This window comes from Engystomops pustulosus, chromosome 4, assembly GCF_040894005.1.
Source record: "Engystomops pustulosus chromosome 4, aEngPut4.maternal, whole genome shotgun sequence".
Classification (NCBI taxonomy): domain Eukaryota; kingdom Metazoa; phylum Chordata; class Amphibia; order Anura; family Leptodactylidae; genus Engystomops; species Engystomops pustulosus.
Window position 1 is genome coordinate 39,039,276 of NC_092414.1, and position 25,385 is coordinate 39,064,660.

At 40.2% G+C, this 25,385-nt stretch overlaps 1 protein-coding gene across 1 annotated transcript; it reads left to right on the forward strand.

Annotated features, from left to right (window-relative positions):
• The first annotated feature begins 3,312 nt into the window (after positions 1 to 3,312).
• Positions 3,313 to 6,886, forward strand: LOC140128938 (beta-1,3-galactosyltransferase 5-like). The gene is made up of 2 exons (XM_072150617.1): positions 3,313 to 3,958; positions 6,311 to 6,886. Exons 1-2 carry the CDS (start codon positions 3,364 to 3,366, stop codon positions 6,772 to 6,774), a joined length of 1,059 nt encoding a protein of 352 aa, XP_072006718.1. The 5' UTR covers positions 3,313 to 3,363; the 3' UTR covers positions 6,775 to 6,886.
• Positions 6,887 to 25,385: the final 18,499 nt, after the last annotated feature.

Sequence of the window (25,385 nt, forward strand, 5' to 3'; positions counted from 1 at the left end):
AGAGTGGAAAAATGTTTTTGGAAAAACCGTGGAGGAGTGCTACAAATTTCATGCTTCAGGTGATATAACGTTGCTGTCCTAGACTGGTAAAACGCTCTCACTATGAGAACTGTGCAAATCCTCCAGAACAGTCCAGAGTGTCGACTGATACTTGTGTGGAGAGTTACTACTATCTGATGCTTACTGTAGGCAGGACTGTAAGTGTTATGCCCCAATGTCGGACCTTTGACCCAGGAGGGAGTGTTTTTCTTAGTGATAAGTCCTACAGATTTTATCAGGAGGGAGGATAGGGGCAGGGTAGCTGCCACTGAAGCAGATTTTGGGCATAAAATGTAGATTTTGCCTAAAGGAAAGCTGAGTAGAAGGCAGACCTGGGAAAGTTGGATCCGTATGAGTTTAATTCACTGCCATCTGGATGTTCTGCATAAGTATCTAGTGCAGGCTTTCTAAAATGACTCCACCCTTTGGCATCGCCTGTGATCTGTGGGTTATTGGGGTGCCTGGTAGTGAGGTAGGGAACCTCTGTGTCTAGTTACTGCCAGAGAGGCATAGGCCTTATTCTGATGTTTGGTTTATTTTGGCTTACTGATGACTAAAACTTGGTGAATTGTACCTGTTTACCCCAGGAGACGACAATCCTTAGCCTAATCCATTACAATATATACACTACCACTTAAAAGAGGTCACTCAGAAATGTCCTTATTTTTGAAAGAAAGGTACATTTTCTTTCAAAGCTAACTTTAAATTAATCATAAATATACTCTGTACATTGTTAATGTAGCAAATGACCATTGTAGCTGCAAATGTGTTGATTTTTATGCAATATTAACATAGGTTTAAGTAGGCCTATTTTTAACAACCACAACTCCAGTGGTTCAATGGTGTGTTGTGTTTGCTACTTCTGCAAGAAGGCTAATTGATGTTTAAAATACCCTTGAAAACCATTGTTCAAGTATGCTAGCACAGCTGAAAACAGTTTGGCTGATTAGAGAATGTATAAAAAAGACATTCCTTTGAGCTGGTTGAGAATCTGGAACATCACATTTGTTTGTTCTATGAAACTCTCACAATGGCCAAAAAAACCCCTGTGAAACTCAACTGTGTATTCTTCTTATAAATGAAGGCCATTCCATGCAACACATTGCCAAGAAACTATAGATTTCCTACAACGATATGTAATATTCCCTTTAGAGAAGAGCATGAACAGGCTCTATCCAGAGCAGAAAGAGATGTGGGAGGCCCCGCTGCACAACTAAGCAACAAGACAAGACATAAGAGTCTCTAGTTTAAGAAACCAACGCCTTTATTAAATAGTACCCGCCAAATGCCAGTGTCAATCTTTACATGGAAGAGGTGACTTCATGATGCTGGTCTTCAGGGCAGAGTGGTGAAGAAAAACCCATATCTGTGACTGGCTAATAAAAGGAAAACATTGGGGTTGCTTTGGTGCTGGTAAAGGGTGAAATTTGTACAAGGTCAAAGGGATTTTGAATAAGGAAGGCTATCACTCCATTTTTCATTGCCATGCCATACTCTGTGGACAGCGCTTGATTGGGAACAATTTCATATAACAACAGGACAATGACCCAAATACACCTCCAAATTTTGCAAGAACTATTTACAATACCAGCTCCTTGCTTGTTCCCTATCTGCAATGGAGTGCCCAGCACAGTCGCCAGATTTCAACACCATTGAGCTATTGTGGGAGCAGCCATATGGTACGCAAACAGAGGCGATCAAGTCAATCCAATTTAGGAGGGGCTTCTAGAACATTTCTCCAGATTACCTCAGAAAATTAGCAGCTAAAATGCCAAAGGTCTGCAATGCTGTAATTGCAGCAAAGAGGGCATTCTTTGATTAAAGCAAAGTTTGAAGAAGAAAATTATTATTTCAAATGAAAAAAAATTCAAACCTTGTCAATGTCTGGACTATATTTTTATATTCATTTTGCAACTAAATTGATAAATAAAATTGTTTGTTTTTCATGAAAAACACACAATTGTCTGGGTGACCCCAGACTTTTAAGCGATAGTGTATATAGCAGGGAAAATAAGAATTTGATGCACTTCAAGAATGGAGATGAATCATTTTTAGCTTTTTTTTTTTTTCAATAATTATTTAGCATTTTACAGCATGAATTAAGTATTTAAAACAATAGAAAAACAGAATATAAAATTTGGTACGAAAACTTTTTTTTAATTACAAAGGTCATTCTTCCTCCAAAAACAGTAAGTGGAGTTGATATCAAAGAGTTCTAGATTGTTAGCTCCTACAAGCAGGGCCCTCACTCCTATTGTTCCATATGACTTTGTTTTTAATGTGTAATTTCTGTTTTTATTTATGAATCCCCCATTTGTAAAGCATTACTGAATATGATGGCACTATATTAAAGGGAACCTGTCACCAGGAATCTCATTTTCACTAAAGACAGATTGTAAAAGCCCATGACACCTGCAGTGCAAAAATGCCTCTCTGCCTTTTCTATGCATTTGCATTACAATATAATTGTGTATTATAACTTATTCTTGCATCCTGACCAAAACCCTGGGGTAGTCACAGGGACTGGGCTTTGGATGCATTCAAAAAACAACATGTAACTTGTCTGAGCTGCAGGCTGCATCCATCTTTGTGCTCCTGTACAGCTGACCTGACCAGGTTGTGACCTCTGAGCAGGAGGAGGAGCGGTACAGGAGCACAAAGGTGGGGGCCAAGCTCTGAGGAGTAACTCAGACAAGTCACATGTTGTTTTTTTAAATGCCCAGCCCCTGTGACTACCTCAGGATTTTGTAAGGTAAGTTATAACACACAATTGGCAGTGCTCACCCCCTCCTCCTCTCTCTGGCACCGACGTGTGCCCGCCATGCTACGGTACAGCGGGCACACATGCGTGTGAATATAGCCTAACATTGTATTTTGTTACTTACCAAAATCTTTGACACTGTGGACCCAGGTCACTTCAGGTTACTGACCAGGTCTTCCGCCTGTAGAACTAAGTAAATTTATTAAACCTTTTTAACAACCAATACTTATTTTATGCAATAAAATACTAATTAATTATTACAAAATCATTATTGGATTTGCTTTTAGATTCTGTTTCTCTAATTTAAAGTGTAGCAAGCTCGATCTTTTTCCTGTGTACGGTATGGTGGGCAATACGTCCATTAATATAGATGGATGTATTCCCCATTGAAATGCATGTAGCTGTATAGTATAAGAAGCATACAAGAAAAAAAGTTTGTGTTAAAGGAGCCTTAGGGAGCTCTAGCTCTCTAGGTAAAAATTACAACAACATTTTCTCTCTTATATCATATCCACAATTAGTTTGCAGGGAAGTCATGCATTTTTTTATTCTCACAGGTAACAATGAAGATGCGTGTTCTTCCTTTTATTCTCATTTTGTTACTGGCTTTCCTCACTGGAATGTTTTGGTCATCTATGTTTACAAACCGAGGGACATCCTCCATACAATTGACACAAGGGGTTCATCTTGAAAACAAGTCTCCATCTTACATTTTACCTTCTCATAGGGAGTCAGTAACCCTGAGTGATGGAGTAAATGAGTTCCATCTGAACTTCTCCCGATTACAGGAAGAGTTCCCTTATATACAGGACTATGTTTGTAAATTAATCCTCAGCCCGGACATTTATTATGAGACCTCAAAGTCACTTATCCTTCTGGCTGTTAAATCTCGCCCAGCATCAACAGACAGACGGAAAGCACTCAGACAAACATGGGCTCGAGAATGGCAGCTGGATGGTTATGTGTTGAGACCCGTATTTCTTTTGGGCCACACAAATGTATCTGGACAAATGGAAATTGTGAAGATTGAAAGCAAAGAATATGGAGATATTCTACAATGGGATCTTAAGGAGGGATACCATAGCTTACCTCTCAAGGAAAGATGCTTATTAGAATACATAGTCCACAATCTCCCCAAGGTAGCATTTATATATAAAGGTAGGTGGTTGTTTCCCTTTAAAAGGATAGATCATCATTATCTGACTGTTTTTCTGGTATCTGTCGCTAACTGAACTAGTAAAATTCCTTAAGGGTAACCTGTCATTAGAATTAACCCCACCACCACTAATACCACCTTCAGGTAGGGTATGAAATGTATTTATTAGAATTACCTTTTTTATATGAAATTTCAAAAACAAAGTCCAAGTTTAGAGGCTTTAGGGTGTCATTTCACCCACGTCTTCGGTTCTATAATATCCAAAAACATACTGTTAAAGATAGGAATCTCATGTTTCAGATCACATCAGGGTTGTAGTTCACTTGACATAGTTGCAAATTGCTGATAAAAAAAAAACTGTTCAAACCTTTTATTTAAATGTTTGCATTTCTGCTTCTGTAATCCACACAAACACAATCTAAAAGAAAAGATTCTCATCATTAATATAGTTTTTTAGGTGCTATAGAACTGAAATTAGGGGTGTCTAGAGTGACTCCGCTGAAGCCTCTGAACTAGACAAGAAAATAAGAAAATATTTCATACCCTACCATCAGTTTGATCTATGAGCCGCCTGGTGACGCCAGAGGGCTGGGGCGTGGAGAGAGCGGGGAATGTGCTATCTCCTAGCTCCTCGCTCACAATGGGATGGGGGAGGGGGGGAGAAGCCTACATGAATTAAAACCCGGGGAAGCCAAGAGGCACTCAGGCTAACATTGCCGGGTCATTTACATTTTTTTACAAACATTTTAAGAGCAAATATTCCCAATGCTGGACATTTATCATCAGTCAAACTGATGGTAGATGTCCTGTTATAGGGTAAAATCTGAGTGTAAGGTAAGTGTCATGTAACTCCACTATGTTCATGTGTTTGCTTCCATTTTAGATTTACTAACTCTGGGCAAACACAATTGTACTGGACAGAACCTGAGCTCTTAGAAAGGTTCTGTGGTGCTAAATGTATACTTTATCACATATCTCCCAGTACATAGGGAGTAATAGCAGATGCCTCAGCATATAGATAGTCACAGTACAGGACCCAGTTTATAATTAAAGCACATGCCCCCCCCCCCCCAGTATCACATAGTCAAAGCATATGCCCCCCAGTACACAGAAAGTCACAGCACATGCCCCCAGTATATCTGTAACACAGCAAAAATAAAAAGTAATACTCACCTTCTTGCGCTCCCTGCAGCAGGTTACTGCTTGTTCCTGTATTCTTCAAGGGACTGCGGATGCCGACATCTGAACCTCTCTATGAACTAGGCGCAAGTGCCCAAACAATTACACCAACACCTACGCCTAGGTCGCACAAAGGGTGCAGGAAGTGGTAACATCCAGTAGTATCCAGTGATCAGCGCTGTGTGCGGCTCAGAAGTACATAGCACTCAGGGCAGGTTTTAGACAAAGTGGGGCCTTGGGCAAAACTAAAAGTTGGGCCGCAAAATAAAATTATTTTCTGAACAGTCACAGTCAGTAAGAGGCTTCTTAAGTCCTGCACAATAATAAAAACTCCTTTATTTATATAGCGCATAAAGATTACGCAGCGCTGCACAGAGATTGCCAAATCACTTTGTAGTTTATAAACAGTAGTATGGTAATGCAATTATAGAGCTGTAGGAGAATTGTATAGGTGATAGACATAGATTAGTGATAGAAGATAAATTTGAAAGATGATATAGATTTATAGATGCATAAATATAAAATGGATTATATATATATATATATATATATATATATATATATATATATATATAGGTAGGTAGATAGATACTGTAGAAGAGGGAAGATCAGTTGATATACGGAGAGATAATAAGTAGCTAGAAGATATATAGATAAATAGACAAAATAGATAAATCGTTAGTTTGACAGATAGATAGGAAGTAGACAAATTATAGAAGATAGATAACTAGACAGGGGATAAGCAACTTCACTCGGACATTCAACCAAGGGGTATTAAAAGAGCAATACATCCTCTGCCCACAAAAGTCCACATACAGGGGGCCCCTTTAGGGCATGGGGTGCGGGGCGAATGCCCAGTTTTCACCCCCTAGCGTCGACCCTAATAAATCCGAGTGAAATTGAGAGATGAGAGTTGGGCTTGAAGCTAGTGCCTGGCTGGGGACTGCAGTTCAACAATTCGCCCCATGATGGCAGCCCTGATTGTAAATGTGCCCATTAGAAGGCTGTGGGTCTATGAGTTGGCCACAGTTTGTGCAGCTAGTCAGTCAAAGCATCAATAGGCCTTTTAGCGAGGCAACTTTCACATCACATTTGGTGAACAGATGCACTTTTCTAACTGCTTTGGGAGTGTTTATGGACAAACTATTTCATGAATGCTTTTGGTATATTTACAGGTGATGACGATATGTATGTCAATCCTCCAGTTTTGGTTAATCTCATAGAGACATTTGGCTCCAACCCTTGGGTTCTGCATGGAAATGTAATGGTTCGTGAGGGTGTCACCCGTTCCGGCAGAAACATTATTTCAAAATATCTATACCCAGAACCATTCTACCCAAATTTTCTATCAGGTGGAGGGTTTATTTTCAGTGGTCCCTCAGCCAGGATCCTGTATGAGATATCCTTGAAGTTGCCTGTCTTCCCATTGGATGATGTCTATTTTGGATTCTTAACTCTGGCAGCCAATTTAACATTGAGACATGATAATCGTTTTCATGTGTTTGGATTAAGGTTTGAACCCTGTAAATACCAAAAAGCACTGGTGATCCATCGTATGACTCCAGATCAATTAGTAGAACAATGGAACAAAGTGCAAAATGCAAATTGTTCGAACAGTTCAAATCCAACACCAAAGTAATTATTCAAATGACCAAACCAAAAAATGAATTTTCTTGCAATTGTCAACAATTAAGAACTTCTCTGAAATTATCCAAATAAAGTTTTATTGACATGATAAATTTAATAAATGACAGGTCAGTTTACAAAGTTTATTTTACAGGGATAGGAAGTATGTTTATGTTTTAGCTAAAATAGTGTCAGTGACAGTTTGTATAGTGTCATAGGGAACTGTCATCTCGTTTATTAGTGAAATCTGGTGCAGGCTCCGTTTAAGGCTACCATGGACCGGTGGCTAAGTGAAAAGTCTGGAACCCTCATAGTGTCCAATTGGAGTGCAGAGGGCTCACCAGAGGAACTGATACCAGGGGTCTACCTTCTATTTAAACAATAACGCATGTTAATTTTTTTTTGCCCCAAAGTGATTTTTCCTTCTCTGCTAAGAAGGAGAAGACTGTATATAGTAGATGTCAACATTGCAAGACCTAAGCCTCTCATTCATATAAGATAGTGACAGCTGCTGGCCAAACCATCATGAATTACTCTCCGGGAGCACCAAGAGGTCTGACTGAGGTACCTGGTCCCCATTGGACCCCTCGTTCTCATGATCTTTGGGGGTCTCATTGCTGAGACCCCAACTGGTCAACAATATTTCCTGTGGATGGGAAAAACTCTTTTAAGATCCAACTTGAATAAATAATATTGTACACCTGATCTGCTATTGGGGAAGGGAGAGTTTAAAGGCCTCACACACATTACATGGTCACAGGGCCGGTTCTAGACAAAGTGGGGCCCTGGGCAAAACTAAAAGTAGGGCCCCACAATAAAACTATTTTATGACCAGTCACAGTCAGCAAGAGGCTCCCTTTAGTATAGTAAAGCAAACTGTAATTTTGGAGAATTTATTAGGAAATAGATCATAGGGAGATTGATGGGCAGCATGGTGGCTCAGTGTTTAGCACTACAGCCTTGCAGCGCTGGACAACATCTGCAAAGAGTTTGTATGTTCTCTCTGTGTCTGTGTGGGTTTCCTCTGGGTCCTCCGGTTTCCTCCCACACTACAAAAATTACTGGTAGGTTGATTAGACTGTGAAGCCCATTGGGGACAGGGACCAATATTTTCTGAAAGCAGATACTTGCCCCATTTTCAAAATTGCAAAGAGTTTATAGACATAGGCACTTTCATGCAATTTTGATTCAAACTGATACATTTTATAAAAAATATTTAAAATTTTACTTTGTTCCAAACAGAAAATATTTACCTTCACATCTCCTAAATGTAATAGATGGACATGTGTAGAGTTCACAAATGTGCCCTATTGATATGTTCACATAAATAAATCCACATAATATCACTAAAACTGTAATAACTAGATATCTGCTTTTCAGCTAGAAAATTTTAGACAGTCACAACCTGCAAAATATAGCAATAAAACAGAATAAAAAGTAACGGCGCCAAAAAACCTATAGAATTTTGAAAGCAGACAACCAGGCGATGTATTTGGAAATTAACATTCAAAATTTCCTCTAAAATATGTACAAATCCAGATACTTATATCAAGAAAATCTACTATCCTAAAACAGTGAGCTGTGAGGAGATCATACAGACCCCACACTAAATACTGTATTCACCAAAATATGCAGCAAATGGAACTGCAGAAAATTCACACAGATCTATCATTGTATTCTCATTACACAATAGTAACCCAAATAAATAACTATATAACCTTAAACCAAGCTAATGAAATAACAAATGTCACTTTTAGATGTGCGCCATTGTATTAGCTGCACAATAACAGAACCCTCCGAGCTTCATAGGAATGAGAGTGAGAACGTAATAACATGGGTGTAAGTAATGGAGGATGGTGAGAAATAATAACTTTATTCCAGAACATGTGTGTGTTTTTGGTGTTACATATAATTTTATGGACATGTTCTGGTTGCGGTGTAGTCACATTAGGCAAAGAGGATTGAATGTTCTTCGTATCAGTCAATTTTCGCAACAAAAAAATAAAATAAATAAAGGCAATAAGAGAGAAAGTGTGTTCTTAGATAGTTCTGCCTGGAGATGGTTGAAAAACATGAATATTAGTTGATATTATCCCTTCTCAAAATGTAGTCACATATAAAGTGAATATTTCCATTATGTGTGAGGTGCAGCAGATCCTGTGTGCAGCAAATTCTCCCTGCAGCCTGATGGCTAAGAATCTGGAGATGGGGGAGACACTTCAGGGGGCTGTATCTCTGGCTCTGTGACACCTAGAACCTCACTTCTTTTTTCCTATGAAAGAAGAGAGTCTCCTCTTTTATATCTAAATTTGTTTCTTAGTGTTAGGAAAACGGAGATATGAACTGTTAAACTGCCGTCGGGAGTGATTTTTATATGTAAAAATGGCACTTGATATTCTCATTTTAAAACTGTATATCTCTGGATCCACAGCACCTAGAAACAAAATTCATTTGAAAGAAGAGATTCTCCCCTTTCAGGGGGCCCTGGGCAATTGCCCCCTTTGCCTACCCATAGCACCGGCCCTGCATGGTCATCCTAACCTGCCAGATTTGTCTTATTCTCCTTTACTGTATATAGAGGCTTTAACAGCCATACACTGCAAAAAATGAGAGGCATCTAGTTTGCATATAAAGGTCTGGAACTGTACCAGAAAAGTGCAGATAACCCTCCAAACACAGGGTAGAGTAAAATATACATGTACAGTACACAGATAATACTGCCATACAAATCACATATGAATAATGCTGCCATGTCTAACCACAACTATAACATGTATAATAAGGAGTCTCAGGGCAGTCAATGCCCCCTTTTAATCAGGTTAAAGGCGGCATGGGTACCCAATTGGGAGCAGGACTAAGTGAGTTATTGGCTCCCTGCAGGGAGCCGACTCCCATCGCTCACATGAAAGAGTCGCCTGGTTTGCGAATGACACATCACTAGGGAAAAAATCCTAGAATGCTTGTTGGGATTGGGAAGCTATTGGACCAAAGTTGTGGCAAAACTTACTCCTCTTGAGCCTTTGTAGTAAGTACAAAGAGCTAGGTCCAGAGAGTCGGATACTGGCCCATATGTCCAAGAATCTAAAAATTGTTTGCCATGGTGGAGCCGGGTATTTTTCATATTTGGTGTAGAAAAGTTGCAAAGCAGGTGTGACAAATTCTGGTCTTGAAATATTTCTTCCACTGAATATTTGACTAATAGACACCACAATGGTTTATCTTGTGCGTTGTGGCCCGCCCCCTGATTTCTGTTGCATGCAATCTGGTGCGATGCAGCAAAATCCAGTCACGTGTGACACAATCCCCGGCACAATGCTGCGCAAAACGGAAATCCTCGGGAAACCCGATGAAAATGCGCTCCGCAAACCCTTAGTAAATGAGCCCCCATGTATCAGGTATTGATAAAAAAAGTAGTGTTAAGGATTAGGTTCAGGATCATAGTCTCCTGGGGTGGACGGACACATTCTGGCAAGGACACGAGTCACAGTCAAGTTTTATTGACATTTAGGTTAATGGTAAATTTTGATTGATATGTTTTCCATTTATTTGTGAAAAAAGGGGTAGTTTTTTTTCAAACAGATAGATTTTTCACTGCCTTATATAGTGTCATTTTATGTGGTAACAACTTAAGGACACTGTAATGGAAACCTGTTATGAGGATTTTGGCCAACAAATGAAACTAACCTCTGTTCCATGACTGAGAGATTTTGTTATCTTTTATTTTAACCCAGGAATATATCTTTTTGAACCCTATTAAAATACTTACAAGGAGGGGGTGGAGTTTGCTAATGGTTGGAAAAGAGACAGTTTCAATGAGCTCTTGTGCCTCCAGTGGCAAAATTAATTTCCCCTGGAAATTGCCTTACAATCTCCTCCTTCATTCCTCCATGATGGGTAAGAGAAATATCTGCTACTTCCACTGCCCATGAGTCTGGTTTAGCACCAGGACCTCTGCAGACCATGAAGTGCAGGCACCTATGGCGTTTCATTCACATGTGGATGACATTGAGGATCGCCTTAGGGGAAATAACTTAAGAATTTACAGACTCCCTGAAGATGTAGCTGGCATAGTCCCTGCCAGTAGAGGCCATCTTGCAAGCTGCTAGAACGAAGCAACCTGTTGTCTTCCACAATTCATCCTACTGGATTTAGCACCCGTTCCAGTATTCCTTAGCAAAGCCTTTCAAGGTAGCAAAAGGAGGTATTGTTTTCCATTTAACACCTTGGAAAACTTATTTGCATTCTTCCCAGAATTCCCTAGTGGATAATCTATGGTTTTAAGTCTCCACATGCCTTTAAGGTGGCCTTAATTGGAATTGTCTCCTTAAGGAGAACACCTACTGTCTGATCCTTAGCAAAGCACTGACACCTCTGACCACACATTACATCAATGAGGTTTGCCTTTTCAGATGGCTGAATGATTGACATATATCTTACTTAGCTACAGAATTTTCTAGGTTCAGTAGACCTACCTGACTAAGCGACTATGAGAACTCTGCCTCCCAGGATTACTTGGGAGAGAGTTCCATCACCCAAGGTCCAGGTAGCCCTACAAAACCAGGAGTTGGCTGACTTACAGTGCCTTCTGTGGATGTTTTTTATCCCTATTTTTTTCCCTATTTCTCTCCATCACTGTGCACATTCAGTGCCTGGTTATGGGCCACATAGACCAGAAGCAGATGTGGTTTCTGCCACAGAAGGAGGCGCCTGATACTTAAAAGCCTTTTCAGCATTAGCTCTATGGTCCTTTAACAGTGTGAGGGCTCAAGAATTGCGCCAAAATATGAGGAACCATATTATGGCCCTATACTCTACCCATCAGCCATCTGCATCTCTTTAATATACATATTGGGATGTGCCAGAGGTGTCCCCTTTCTACCGTATTATATTAACCTCATAAATCTCAGGCTAATGGTCTAACAAAATGGGCTAAGGGTCTATGTTTTGCGAGACAGTAACATAAGATGAGATAACATAACATTAGATTTCTGCTAATGACTTTACATCACTTCTCCCCGTACTAGTCTGCAGGCTGTTCTTGAAGAGTTTTGTTTCTTCTCCTCAATGTCCCATTTTAAAGGAAACCTACCACTTGACGTGGTAGGTGTAAGATGCATATACCGAGCACCAGCTCAGGGTGAGCTGGTGCCGGTGCTCACTTTCATTAGTGTCCTAAACCGCTGTATTGTGGTTTAAACACTTTTTATAATTTATAGCCGAAGCTGCCTCGGCGCACCATGCGCGCGACCGTGTGCGCGCCTACATAGGAAATGCCGGGGAGCTGCGCACACGGTCGCGTGCATGGTGCGCCGAAGCTCCTTCGGCTATAAAGAATAAAAAGTGTTTAAACCACAATACAGCGGTTTAGGACACTAATGAAAGTAGGCACCGAGCACCAGCTCACCCTGAGTGCTCGGTGTATGCATCTTACACCTACCACGTCAAGTCAAGTCAAGTCAACACCCACAAGTCTCAGGTGCTAAATGTTAATCTCCCCCATGCCAATGTCGCTGGACTTAAAAGTAATCTCCCCTTTAAATGGGCCCATGTCTCTATTAAATATTTATGGGTCCAGGTACCTTCAGATTTGTCTGCTATTCACTTCCTCAACTTTCTGCCCCTGCTAAATCTTTCAGCCTGGCCGTGTTTACTCCAATCCTCACTTGGCAGACGAGTCTCATCAAAATGAATATCTTGCCAAAGATGCTATATGTTATATTTCTTCCTGACCAACATGTCTGCTGACTTCTTTATTTACTAAGTTGTGTTTCACAGTGAATTACCTTGTCTAGTGAAGGATTACAACCTTGCATAGCATTTAAGCTCCGAGCGAGACCAAAGAAGCATGGCGGAATGGGACCTCTAGACTTTTTATTGTAGTACACTACCTCCTTACGGTCATGTACAGAACCTCGCAGTGGGATGTTATCTGACATAAGCATAGTTTAACAACAATGGGGCACATTTACTAAGGGTCCGCAGCCGCAAATCCATCAGGTTTTTCCCGAATATTTCCGCTTTGTGCTGTATTTCACGGGATTGTGGCGCAATTGCGCCGACTTTCGTGCGACAGAAATCAGGGGGCGTGTCCACCGGACAACCCGAACGATTCAGAAAAACCGCGGAATTTAAAAAGCCATTTGTGTCGCAAGATCAAGCACTCACATACACCAGAAAAAAGCAGGTGAACTTCGGCGGACCTTGGCGCAGCAGCGAAACCTGGTGAATATAGGCGCACGGACCTTAGTGAATCCTGGCAGAACCCGAATCAGCGTCGGAGAACCCGCCGCTGGATCGCGACTGGACCGGGTAAGTAAATGTGCCCCAATATCTGGTCCATTCACACTTCAACTCGGTACCTGACCTGCCCTCTATGAAGCCTAGACCCAAGCCTATTCGGGTTCCACCAGATGGTATCCACAAACACCTTAGAAACGCTTAAAAGAATGCAGGGATCTTCAGTCTTTAGGAGATTGGTTCCTGTCACATATGTGACATGAGTGCGATTATAATTATTTATGAATATAGACCCATGGTGATGTACAATCAATAACAAGTTCACATACATAAGACAAGAACAAATGCAAGTACAAACTACAAAAACTACAGTGAACAGGAAACAATAGGAAAGGGAATTCGTCCCGTCAAGGCTCACAATCTATATGAACACCTTTTAGCTGATTTCTTTGTTATGCTTCTCTCCTTCTTTTCATAGACTATGGACATCCCTGCCTTCCATCTTGTTCTTCTCTTACTTGTTCTCCTCCACTGGTTACTTTTGTTCCCTTTTGTTACTTGTACCTTTACACTACACGCATATGGTTTAATATTTCCTTGTTTTTTTATGAGCATGGTGGATTTAACAAGCCGTTTTATTTTTAAACAACTTTATTGAAAAAGTAAATAAAACCATTGTCGAAATACACCGTGCGATTGAAGTAGAAGACAAACAATCGTTAAAAATGAATCCGTCATGTGGATGCACACGATGCAATAGAGAGAAGACAAAAGAAATAATACGTAATCAACATAGTATAGACTTAGACATGTCAAAGAAAGACAAGCCCTTTTTTCTTGTGTTACTCTTGGCTTTCTTCCTTTTATTGTTATATGTACTTGTGAGTCTGTTACGGTTGGCCAAGTATGTAGCATAGCCTTTATTTCGCATGTGCATATTTGTAATTCTTGATTTATAGTCATGCTAGGATGTCCTCACTTGGCTTAATGATTTTCTAAGCCTAAAGCAGTGCTATGGAGGTAAGATTAGTAGATGCACAAGTGCATAAGTAACACATAGGCCTCTGAAATAATAACAAACATCAATATAATGGAAAGGAGAGAATGCTAAAAGGGAGTTACAAACAATACTTTATTTCTTATGACTTAAGAATGGTATTATATAAAAATCCAAAGGATGAATCCACAGAAGAAAAGGACAATGTGCACAATCATAAGATTATGAAATACATAAAACTTCCTTTAAATGAGATACATGAGCTGAGATACAGGTAGCAGATAACAGGTAATGCATACAACAGTAATAAATTTTAATAGGTTGAATAAGGTGTTAAGGAGTAAGGACGAAGGTAACTACCAGCAACAAGTAAATGCCAACACTGTGAGATACACTGAAATCTTCAGTTTGATATCCGAAACGTAGGGGTTAAAACCAGAGGAGCTTCTCACGCAGCAAACTCCCAAAATTACCCAACAAATCGTAAGAAAAACATCCAATATGTTAGTGCTCTACTCTATAAAGCGCCTTGCATAATAGTTCCAAAGGACAATCTCACCAACTCCCTGGTAGGTCGGAAATTGAAGAGTTTCTCGGTAAATCCTCCTGTTTCTCCGTACGTTCCCGAGATTAAATATGATATCTCAATGATTTTATACAGGATAGGGTGTAACAAATGTTTCTGTAATTTTAAAAACGGGAAATCGCATAGTATTTTCACAAGATTATTCATCATATGAATCTGGAAGGAACACTGTATTTTTAGTACTTTGTACAGAGTCAAACGTTTACATACACTAATATTGCTATGCCTTTAAACCCCTCAAGGATGCAGGGTATTTTTGCTAATTTTTCGCTCTCCACTTTCAAAAATAATTTTTCCGTTAACAGAGCTGTGTGAGGGCTTATTTTCTGCGTAACAAATTTTACTTTTCAGTGACGTTATTTATTATTCTATGCTGTGTACTGGGAAGCTGGAAAAAATCCCAAATGTGGTGAAATTGGCAAAAAAAAAACGCATTTGGGTCTCTTTCCAGTGGGCTCAATTTTTAGGACTGTCTGCGCCAAATAACACCTTTACTTTATTCTTTGGTTTGGTAGAATCACCAAATTTATATAGGTTTTATTGTGTTCTAATATATTTTTAAAAATGAAATGAATGTTTACGGAAAAAAACAAAACATCCTACTATGTTGTGTAAAGAACTTCTTCCATTTTAATTTTTCTGAAATTTAAATATTAAATACTGCGCTCAGTCCGAATCAGTCGGATTGTCCGACGGCCCGCCCCACGATTTGTGTCACATGAAAGCTGGCGGCGCTGCGCCAAAATCTGATCGTGTGCGATACAATCCCCTTCTAAATAGCTGTCACAGCGGCGTAAATCCCTAAAAATTTCCAAAATCCGATGAAAGTGCGTTCTGCAGACTCTTAGTAAATAAGCCCCGCTATGCTTTTGCTCAAAAAATATGTTCAAAACATCTAAACAGGAGAGGTAACTTGATTGACTTGATTGACACATCTGATTCAAGGACAAAACCCAAAGTGGATTTAATGTTAACAATATCAAAAGTTAAAACAATTTTGTTAACGACATTCTGTATAAATAATATGCCAGATTACCTAACCCATATTAAAATGTCTCTCCTTTGAAACTCCTGTAAATTGAAATTTTTGAACACTCTTCATACGCATGTTTTAAGAACAATAAATACACAGTTCCTCATATGATTATCAACATTGTACATATAAATCATTGCACCAACGCATGACTGTGTTATCAAAGTTCTAAAAATGTACCACTTTGTCACTGAAACGATTGCACCCTATGAGCAAAGGATTATATGCGCTTATGATACGAGTGTATAGCAACCAATGCCTTCACGTCAAAATTTATGAGCGTCAAAAATTATGCAAACGTGACAGCATTTTCGCAAAGTTTTCTGGTGTTAACTAAGCCAACAAATAGGAGGTGCGCATGTGCCTTAGTCACAGTGAAAGTGCAATGAAGCTGAGGTGTACTACTCTGGCCTCATCTGATGGAGGAACCTCAAAGAGGGCGATTTGGGACTCTACATCACAGGTTGCATTTGACGTGCAGAACTTGCATTGCACTCTGTCCCATTGTATTCAATGGGTCTTTCTTCATTAGCGTTGGTTTTCACGCACGTGCTTGCGTTCGTTTTCACGCGCGTCAAAATCGCAGCATGCTCTACTTTTGCGTGTCACGCGCGTTTTTCACGCCCCATTCAAGTCTATGGAGATGCATCAAGAACGCATTGCACTCGCAATCATTGCAAGTGCAATGCGAGTGCAATGCGTTTTAAACGTAAGGGTTGCTAGGTGACCAGAATAACAGTATTTCCCCTGCTCGAGAACGATCATTTAATTAAAAAAACACAATGAAGAACAGTGAAGAATAGAATAAAAACAGTGAACACAGTGAACACAGTGAACACAGGATCATTTAAGAGAAAAACACAGTGCAGAACACAGTGCAGAATAGATTACAGAAGTTCGGCACATCTGCTTACTTGTCGGGAGATACGCGCGGAACGGTGCGCCCAAAATAGCATGTGAAGAACAATATATATGTGTGAAGAACACATTGCAGATGTATTTAAACATCTATTCTGCACTGTGTTCTGCACTGTGTTTTTCTCTTAAATGATCCTGTGTTCACTGTTTTTATTCTATTCTTCACTGTTCTTTACATCTGCTAACTTGTCGGGAGATAATATACACGGGGAACAGTGAAGAATAGATCGCAGATGTTTGCAACTTATCAGAAGACATTATTTTTCAATTAAATAACACATTTTAATCCCAAACCATGGTCCCTTTGAAAAATTCTCGAGTCTCCCATTGACTCGCTCGTGAAAAATGCGCCGAAAACGAAAAAAAAAACGCTAACAACACGCGCATGAAAAACGCAAAAACGCTAATTACTCCAAGGAAAAATGGAACAAAAACGCAGCCAAAAACGTCAGTTTTTCACGCATTGCACCCTGACGTGAAATGCAACGCTAGTGTGGAAGGGGCCTTAGTGTCCAAAATTGCTTTGATAGACTTTTTATAATTATCCTCTTTTATACATATACAGTGGGGCAGATTTATAACAATTTATAATAATAAAAAGAATTTTGGCAAATCTTTCTGTAGTTAACTAAGCCAACTAATAGGAGGTGCAAAGTATGACTGGGCAGTCTTAACCTACACCAGATTTATCATGCAGTATCAGACACAGTGATAAATCTGGTGCAGCAGAAGACTGTCTACTCTGCACTTACCTCAAAATGTTTTTTTTTAATCTGCACATTGTCTATCTATTAATTATATTATGCATTTCGTTCTTGTGAATAATTATTTTATATAAAATGCCCCATATCAATTCTTAGATATATTGCCCCGAGACAGAGAGGGACTGTTAAAGAGACAAACCTCTGGACTGAAGAACAGATATGTGTCAAGTGTTCTCATTACAGCCCAACAGAGGAATTTACTTTTCGGGTTGTTAGGTTATGGTTTTACAAGGTTGGACAAAGAATTTAATTCAGTGGGACACTCCTAGATTTTCCTTGATAGGGGACTCCAGATCTGTCCGATGACTAAGATTTCTTACTCGCCTTGAATCAACCCCAAGGAATTGAAGACAGAAACCAATTAACAGTTGGAATAATGGCGACCACAGCAGCCTATTTATTGACAGACAGATTTAGTAACAAGTATGCAATAACATTGTAACATACTATGAACATATTAAAATTTTCAAGTGTTAAACTAACAACCCCAAAGAGGGTCTATGTGAGCCAGGTAAATAAAGACTGTCTCATATAGAAAATTCCCCCGCCATACTGCTCCAGCTCGGGTGACTGACAAATATGTTAGGAACACTCATGTAACAGCCTATGCGGTGTGACCTACACACAGGGCCAACGCCAGCACTGGGAATACATGGCCAAGTGCCGGGGCCCAGAGCTGCTGGGGGGGGGCCCACATAAAGCTGTACATAAGGAATCCATGGGGTTGAGAGGAGCTGTATCTAATGAATCTAAGGGTGTGGGGGCTTAAATAAAATAACCATGAGGGGGCTGTTTGGTATAATAAATTAGTGAATATATTAGGGAACAGGGGACTGTTTTAGTATCTGAATTTTGAATGCTGTTACGTGAGTTCACTGCAAAGGCGCCTACTGTAGCCGACCTTCCTACACATAGTCACCTTAGTCCAAATGACCCTTCATTAACACTTTGCACCTTCCTGGCTCTCAGGGACCCGCCCCAGAGGATGCAGGACAAATTATATAGCTGTAACCCTAGCCGCCAAAAGACGTTGGACATGTAGGCATCTTCTCAACTCGCTGTTGCGTCAAGAGGAGGGGGAGCTCCCTAGATCTCCAGGTACTAGAGAAAAAATGAAGGGTGCCTAAACCCATCCCTCCGGCTCTGTCCCCCTTGCTTACCTTAACCCTCCGATTCCAAGCCTGTCCCCCCCATCGTGGTGAGTAATCTGATATGAACAAATTTCCAAATGGTTGAAAATACCCTACATGTGAGCATGTGACACAGGTGGATGGGATGACAATCAAACCATATGCAGATATAACCCCTAAGCAGCTCAAAAGCACTAACCTGCTCTCCTCATCACAAACTGCATACATAATCCTTAATATAACATCAAAGGAATATAAATAACTCATGGTTCAGATTCATAATGCAGCATTACAGGGATGCATAAGAACCTGCATCAGATGCATATAAAAACATGAAATTCAAAATGCATAAGATCAAGATACAAATTTCAATGTAAGTTCTTTGCAAAACATAACCAGCCCAAAACATTTAAAGGTTACATGTACTACCCTTCTCATAATATATATTCATATGCTACCATATGGGGAGCAACCATATAAATATAGTAAAGGAACAGAGGTATCGATCACTATAAGAGGAGCCCACCAATAGGTATGTAAAGTAAGATATTATTTGTAAGATACCAATATCTAAATAACCAAAACCAATTTCATATGCCTCCCACTTTAAATGCCTCCTGCCCTATACTTGACCCCCAATCTGACAATTCCCTCCTGTGGTACACTAAACTGACCCATCAACGAATAATTCCCCCTTTCTTGTAACCTACTCACTGACACTCCCTTTTTCTGTATCCCCCCACTCATAATATCCCTATTTATCATGGTTGACTTAAAGGGGCACATTTACTAAGAATGTAGGAAACTGCACTAAAAGTGCTCTGCCTGTCTATAATGTGCCAGATTCATTAAGAATGTGCACCATAAATCATGAATCTTCCCTGCACTGGCCCCACAGAGTTCACCAACCTTTTTGTGGTGCATCTTTAACATAGGGTGTGCAGCAGACTTTGCATGTTAAATGTAGTGCATGGTCTGACTGAACACCGGAACGCCCCCTAATTTGTGTGGCACGTGTCACGTGTGGCACATTTGTGGTGCAGACACTTCTTAAATACCTGTGCAAGCCGTCTCCACTAGAAAGAATGTGAAAAGTCAGACAGAAAACTGATGCAAAACCCTTAGTAAATGTGCCCCCTTATCGTAGCCCCTTCCCTTATTTAGCCTTCTGACTTGAAATAACCCCGATCAAACTGTGCCAAACCATTCCTTTTTGCATACAGCAGAAACAGAGGTGTAATGTGGTCACCTTCACCTTTAGGTTTCAGACCTGAGACCTCCTGCTGATATGGATTTAAAATAAAAGGTAATACTTCAACAAAAGTCGCACAAAGCAAAAGACATATGTAAATAAACAGTCCAGAACTGCAGACCTGACAATCAGCAAATTAAATAGAACCATTTGAAACCTTCTGTCAGTGGCATAAGTCAAAGGAGTGTGAGTGAAAGAGTGGTGAGAGTCCTTCAATCCAATGCCCAAAGGTCTAGGACTCCATTATAGTAAATAGAACGGTTTTAAACAACACCAAGCCTGTAATAAAGAGACCTTGAAACAATTTGTTTCTCCTTTGTCAATTTTCGAAAGATACATTAGTAGAAATCTTCGTACAAGACATTGTAACTTCACCAGCATTTATTGTCTTAGTCCACACCATACATTTTAGCAGAAAATATCACCTTAGAGGAAGAGAGCCGCGTGCACTCACGCCCGCTATGTTTCGGGGATACTCCCCCTTTGTCAAGCAATAGGAAGGTCTTACCATCTGAGGTCTTCTGTCAGTGGCATAAGTCAGTGGAGTGTAAGAAAAAGAGTGTCAGGAGTCCTCCAATCCAATCTTTAAGGGTGTTGTCCCTAGAATTCCCTAGGACTGACACCTAATCCCCAAGATTGACTCGTGCCCTTACAAGGGCAGTCCTACAAAAAAGTATCCCTTTGTAGAAATGTAAAACCTTTTATAATGCATATCCTAACAAGTTTCATCCAAAAAGGAATCATCAGAGGGCTGTGCCATAGTGAAGCAGATATCAAAGCCTCATGTAGCCACTAAACCTAGAGCCCTTATCTAAATTGGTAGATATGGCCAAATGGGTCAGCTAGAGGTGAGCTACTTTACTCTAAGTAAAATAACATGGGATAATAGTCCTCTTTACCCCCTTTATCAAGAGCACAAGTGTGAGCTCAGGATATGAAGTACAGAACTCAGTGGAGCTACGACGCACGGCTTATAATCAAAGATTTTGGAATAATAACCGCTAATAGGGTGTTAAGAAATTGTTTGGAGCAGCTGACTTCATAACTTCCATATCTCCATGCTGGGCAAACAAGCAAATATATATGTAAATTAAGAGGGGGTGTATATAAATAAATGAGCAAGGCTGTTTATAAATTCATTAGGGGCGGATCTACGTATTCATTCGTCTGGGTGGTGCTGTATGTAAAATCATTTAGGGGTGTAAATATAAATTGCGAGGGTGCTGAATCAAACACCAGTTGTATATAATGTAGACCAAAACTAGGCAGCTTAAAGGTAGTTTTCACATTGGCACTGGTGCTGTGCATAGGTTACGGTTTGTCTCTGTGAGGCTTCCATGTTGTTGTTTGAGAACATAGCACCTGTCTTCTCAGCCTGATCAGTGAAAAAAAACGGACATTTCATTATTTTTTTGCGATAGGGGCACATTTACTAACGACCTTGTGCCAGTTTTCTATCAGACTTTGCATGTCCTTTTATGTGAAAACTGCTTGCACATGTTTTTAAGAAGTGTTCGTGCGACATATGTGTCACAAACAACCATTTTGTGTCACAGAGATTAAATTGCTGTTAATTAGGCAAATCTCCCTTCAGCTGTGGCATACCGTTTTAAAACGCAAGTGTTAAACGCCACACATGAAGCACCTTGTCGCATGCATTTCAAAACACACACAATGTTAACAAATGCGTTAATGTGTGCATTTTGTAAACGCAACTATAAACATCAGTCTAATTGGGCTAATCTAATTAAAACAGCTGCGTTTTTAAATGAATGTGTGAAACGTCATTAAGGGTTTGAATGCAGCCTTAATGGGGTTGGTCAGTTTTTAATTAATTTGTTCCATTAGGCATGCCTCTGCATGTATATGGCCCTGTGTCTTTGCCTCCTTTGAGAGCTTCAGCCTTTTCCTGTTCTCACCACGCTGCCCTCTGCATGCATACACAGCTTCCTGTGAGAAAAATATACTTCCTAATGGCTTTATTTAATATTCTGTGCATTATACTGGAAAGCAGTAAAAGATCTCCAGCTGGAGAGATCTCCCTGCCGAGAGGTGCAGCAGAGACAAGGCTGTATGTGACAGCTGATTTCCTGCTGCAGATCACACTGGCACACTGGCAGTGCCAGAGCGATCTGGAGTACGAAATAGATAGTCCAAATGCAGCTAATTTGGACAATCTATTTTGTCCTGTGTCTTTAACTAGTCAAGTTTTATCCACTCGTGCACCCTTTGAACAGTAATAGGCATGCGTTTGGAGTTTTAGGGTGCATTCACACGTGTTGTGTAGGGTGCGTTAATGCATGCGTGAATGGTTGCTTTTTGTAACCATTAGACATGTCTCTTCATGTATATGTGCCTTTGCCTCCTTTGAGAGCTTAAAGGGGTATTCCCATGAAGACAAGTTTCTTATATGTAATCAGGATGACAAAATAATACTTTCCCTAATTCACTGTTATCAACAAAAATACAGTATTTCACAGATATAAGTCCAACCTGTCTCTATCATTCCTGGTGTATGCAATTTCATTTCCCCCTAGGTATGACCCTGTAACTTTTCTTAGGGTCGGGTGGCGGCCATCTTGGATAAGATCGTGGAGCTGAGTTTCTGTCAGCCAGAAGAGTGATAGCAGTAAAAACAGCAATAAAACTGAGTAAAGTTGTAAAGTAAGGGGTTAAAATGATCTTTATTGTGTTAACATCACTAGGGGATTGAAATGTGCAAATTTTCTTTCTTGGGGAAAACCCCTTAAGACTTTTCCTGTTCTCACCATGCTGCCCATAAATACACAGCTTCCTCTGTCACTGCTTCAGCCTGTCATCATGGCGTCACCAATTGACTCACTGACAGACACAGAAGGAGAGGGTGCAGGATGAGTCATAACTGCTGCAGGCCCCTCTTATTCATCATTGCTCAAACCACAGACAGTCTGCAGACAGCACAAGCTTAAAGGGGTATTCCGGGAATATGAACGTCTGACACAAAAACCCATGATGATATAAATAAATGAATACAACAATACTCAATGTCATTAGTCACAAAACGGAGCTAAAATTATATGATTTTATGATTTACAAAATTTATGGCCTCTCTAAAGTAGGTGGAGTTATCACTAAGATGGCCGCCCCTGGAAACTACAAGTTCCATGATCCTTTAGTTCTCAATAACTCCTCCTACCACTTATGCTCTTATGCACTTATGCTAACAGTGATGATATAACAGGTTTTCTTGCTCTGTTACCATAGTAATGTTGTGTAACTGCCATCACCACAACACTGATCATACTGGATGCACTGCAACCAACCGACTACAGCCAAACGTAGTGGTGATCACATGACCCTGCCCAGGCAGGTACAGGACATGTGATGTGGACATGTGACCAGCGGCCATCTTCTTTTCTGCAACGGACCGCGCGGAGGAAATTAATGGACTGATTAAAGGGCCGGTAGCATTTTAATTCTTCATTACAATCTATGTCACCAGCATTTTCTTCTAAGGGGAGCAAAATTTTAAATAACAACTAATTACATATTAGCTTATATTTTGAGTGCCCACTTGTATATGAATTATGCTGATTCCTGGAATACCCCTTTAAGTAGCAGGAATGCTGAATCACTTGATGAATATTCAGGGATTATTGTTAAGACACTAAAGGCACATGGGCAACTTATGTAAAAGAGTGGCCAACCCCTTTAAGATTTAAGTCAGTTAACTTTCTCACTTAACTAACCAGATCTGAAACTCCAATTAAATGTGGAAAACATAAGTTATTGTTGTGAAAACTACTGAACACTATTGATGGAAGTCTAAGGCTATATTCACACTGCCGTTGCCCGCCCGTACCGTACCGTAGCAGGCAACGGCAGTGTACGGGGAGAGGAGGAGGAGGTGAGCGCAGCTCACACCCGCCCCTCTCCATAGCAACCTATGGCGCACGGCGCCGTATTACGGGAAAAGATAGGACAGGTCCTATCTTTTTCCCGGGTACGGAACGGTACGGTGCCGCACGTGTGCTGCACCGTACCGCTCCCGTAGGGTGCCGTGCGCCCATAGAAGTGTATGGGGGACGTATATCGGCCGTATATACGTCGGCCGTATATACGTCCCCCATACGTTAGTGTGAATGTAGCCTAAGGGATATGAATTGGCCTAGGCTTATTTATATTCCAGGGTATGAATAGGCCCAGGTCAAAATATACTCAGAGTTTATTATAGCATAGTCTACGTTAAGCCCATGTTCGGTCTGGACTGTAGGTATACTCTGGCCTATTACAGCATGTTCAAACTCCAGGCAGAATGAAAAACATTGTGAAGTATAAGACCCCCTTGGTTCAAGTACTGTAGGTGGTGTGAAAAATTTTAACTATCTCCCTTTTCCTAGAAAATGTAAAAATAATTAACCCATATGGTGAACATTGCAATGAAATTAAAATAGCACATGAATGTCCAAATCTCAACTTTGACCAACCACAGCTCGCTTCTTTCTATCAATAGGCAGGGAAAATTTGCAGGAAAAACGAACACCAGAAATTACAGTACCTCATAAAACCGTAAGTAAATTTTTGTGGCTAAGGCCTTAATAAAATGAGAAAATCGATTAGGGAATGTCACACCCAGGTCTCCCTACACAAATAGTTCCATTGGGCCATACATGGTTTCATAGGTCCCATTCATTCATAACATATAGAAGCTTTCTGACAATTACTCCCATAGTATATTCCAGATATGTGTGGGGCATGGAACTCCTTCCATTTGGCGAAACTTTGCAAACTAAACCGAGACAATGAATCAGCTGTATTGTTGGACACACCTTGCACATATTTAGCTTTCAGCAACACAAAACTAAATGCCTAAGGAGCTTAACAGCCATGTCACATTTCGAAAAAGGGGTGTTGACTGCAAATGCTACACCTTTAATGTCCGTATGTAATAGAATTCTCCTATTCCTGAAATAGCTGCATCCAGACGGTCGTGTGAATTCAGTATTAGAAATCTAGTTAACCTAATATGAGCCCTAGGCGATGTTAAACCCCTAGTGGCAAAATAAAAATGATAGTTAAAAGTCCTACACATTGGGATAACTCTGCAAGAAAAAATGAATAAAGCCAACAAAGACTGCATCCCTTGTAAAGTAACTTTCTTCCTAGTCAAAAACAATATTAAAAAGTTTCTGATCTTCTCTAACTTAGCAACTGGTAAACTCCATCCTAACAGAATATATCACTATACCTCAAAACTCCAACTCTAAACAAGGAAAAGATGTTTTCTCAGTTACAATAGGAACACCAAAAAACTGTATTAAATTGAAAAACCTAACTAATAAACTATAACAAACAGGGGAATCACATGGGCCTATAAACAAAAAGTAATCAAGCAAGTACAACACACTACCCTGGACACTTTCCCTCTCCACAGCCCAATGCAAAAAAAGATGGGAATGCCACAAAATAATTATACGATATTGAAAAACCCATGGCTAAGCATTTGTCAAAAAAGTATTCTTCAAAATAGAAAACTATTGAATTAAATTCACTTGGCTTCACCAAAGAGGCATAGCTACCAGGGGGGTTGTGGGGAGAAGGGGGAGGGGGGGGGGGTCTGGAAGGGGGCAATAGCTCCAGGTTCCAGATTTGAGGGGCCCACTCCCTAGGTTACAGATAGATTTGTATACAGCCCTGCTCTAGTCTCTCTAGTCATACATCTGTGCTG

Coding starts and splice junctions, on each gene's coding strand:
- LOC140128938 (XM_072150617.1), top strand. CDS start 3,364: ATGAAGATGCGTGTTCTTCCTTTTATTCTCATTTTGTTACTGGCTTTC. Junction 3,959..6,310: donor GGTAGCATTTATATATAAAG/GTAGGTGGTTGT, acceptor GTATATTTACAG/GTGATGACGATATGTATGTC.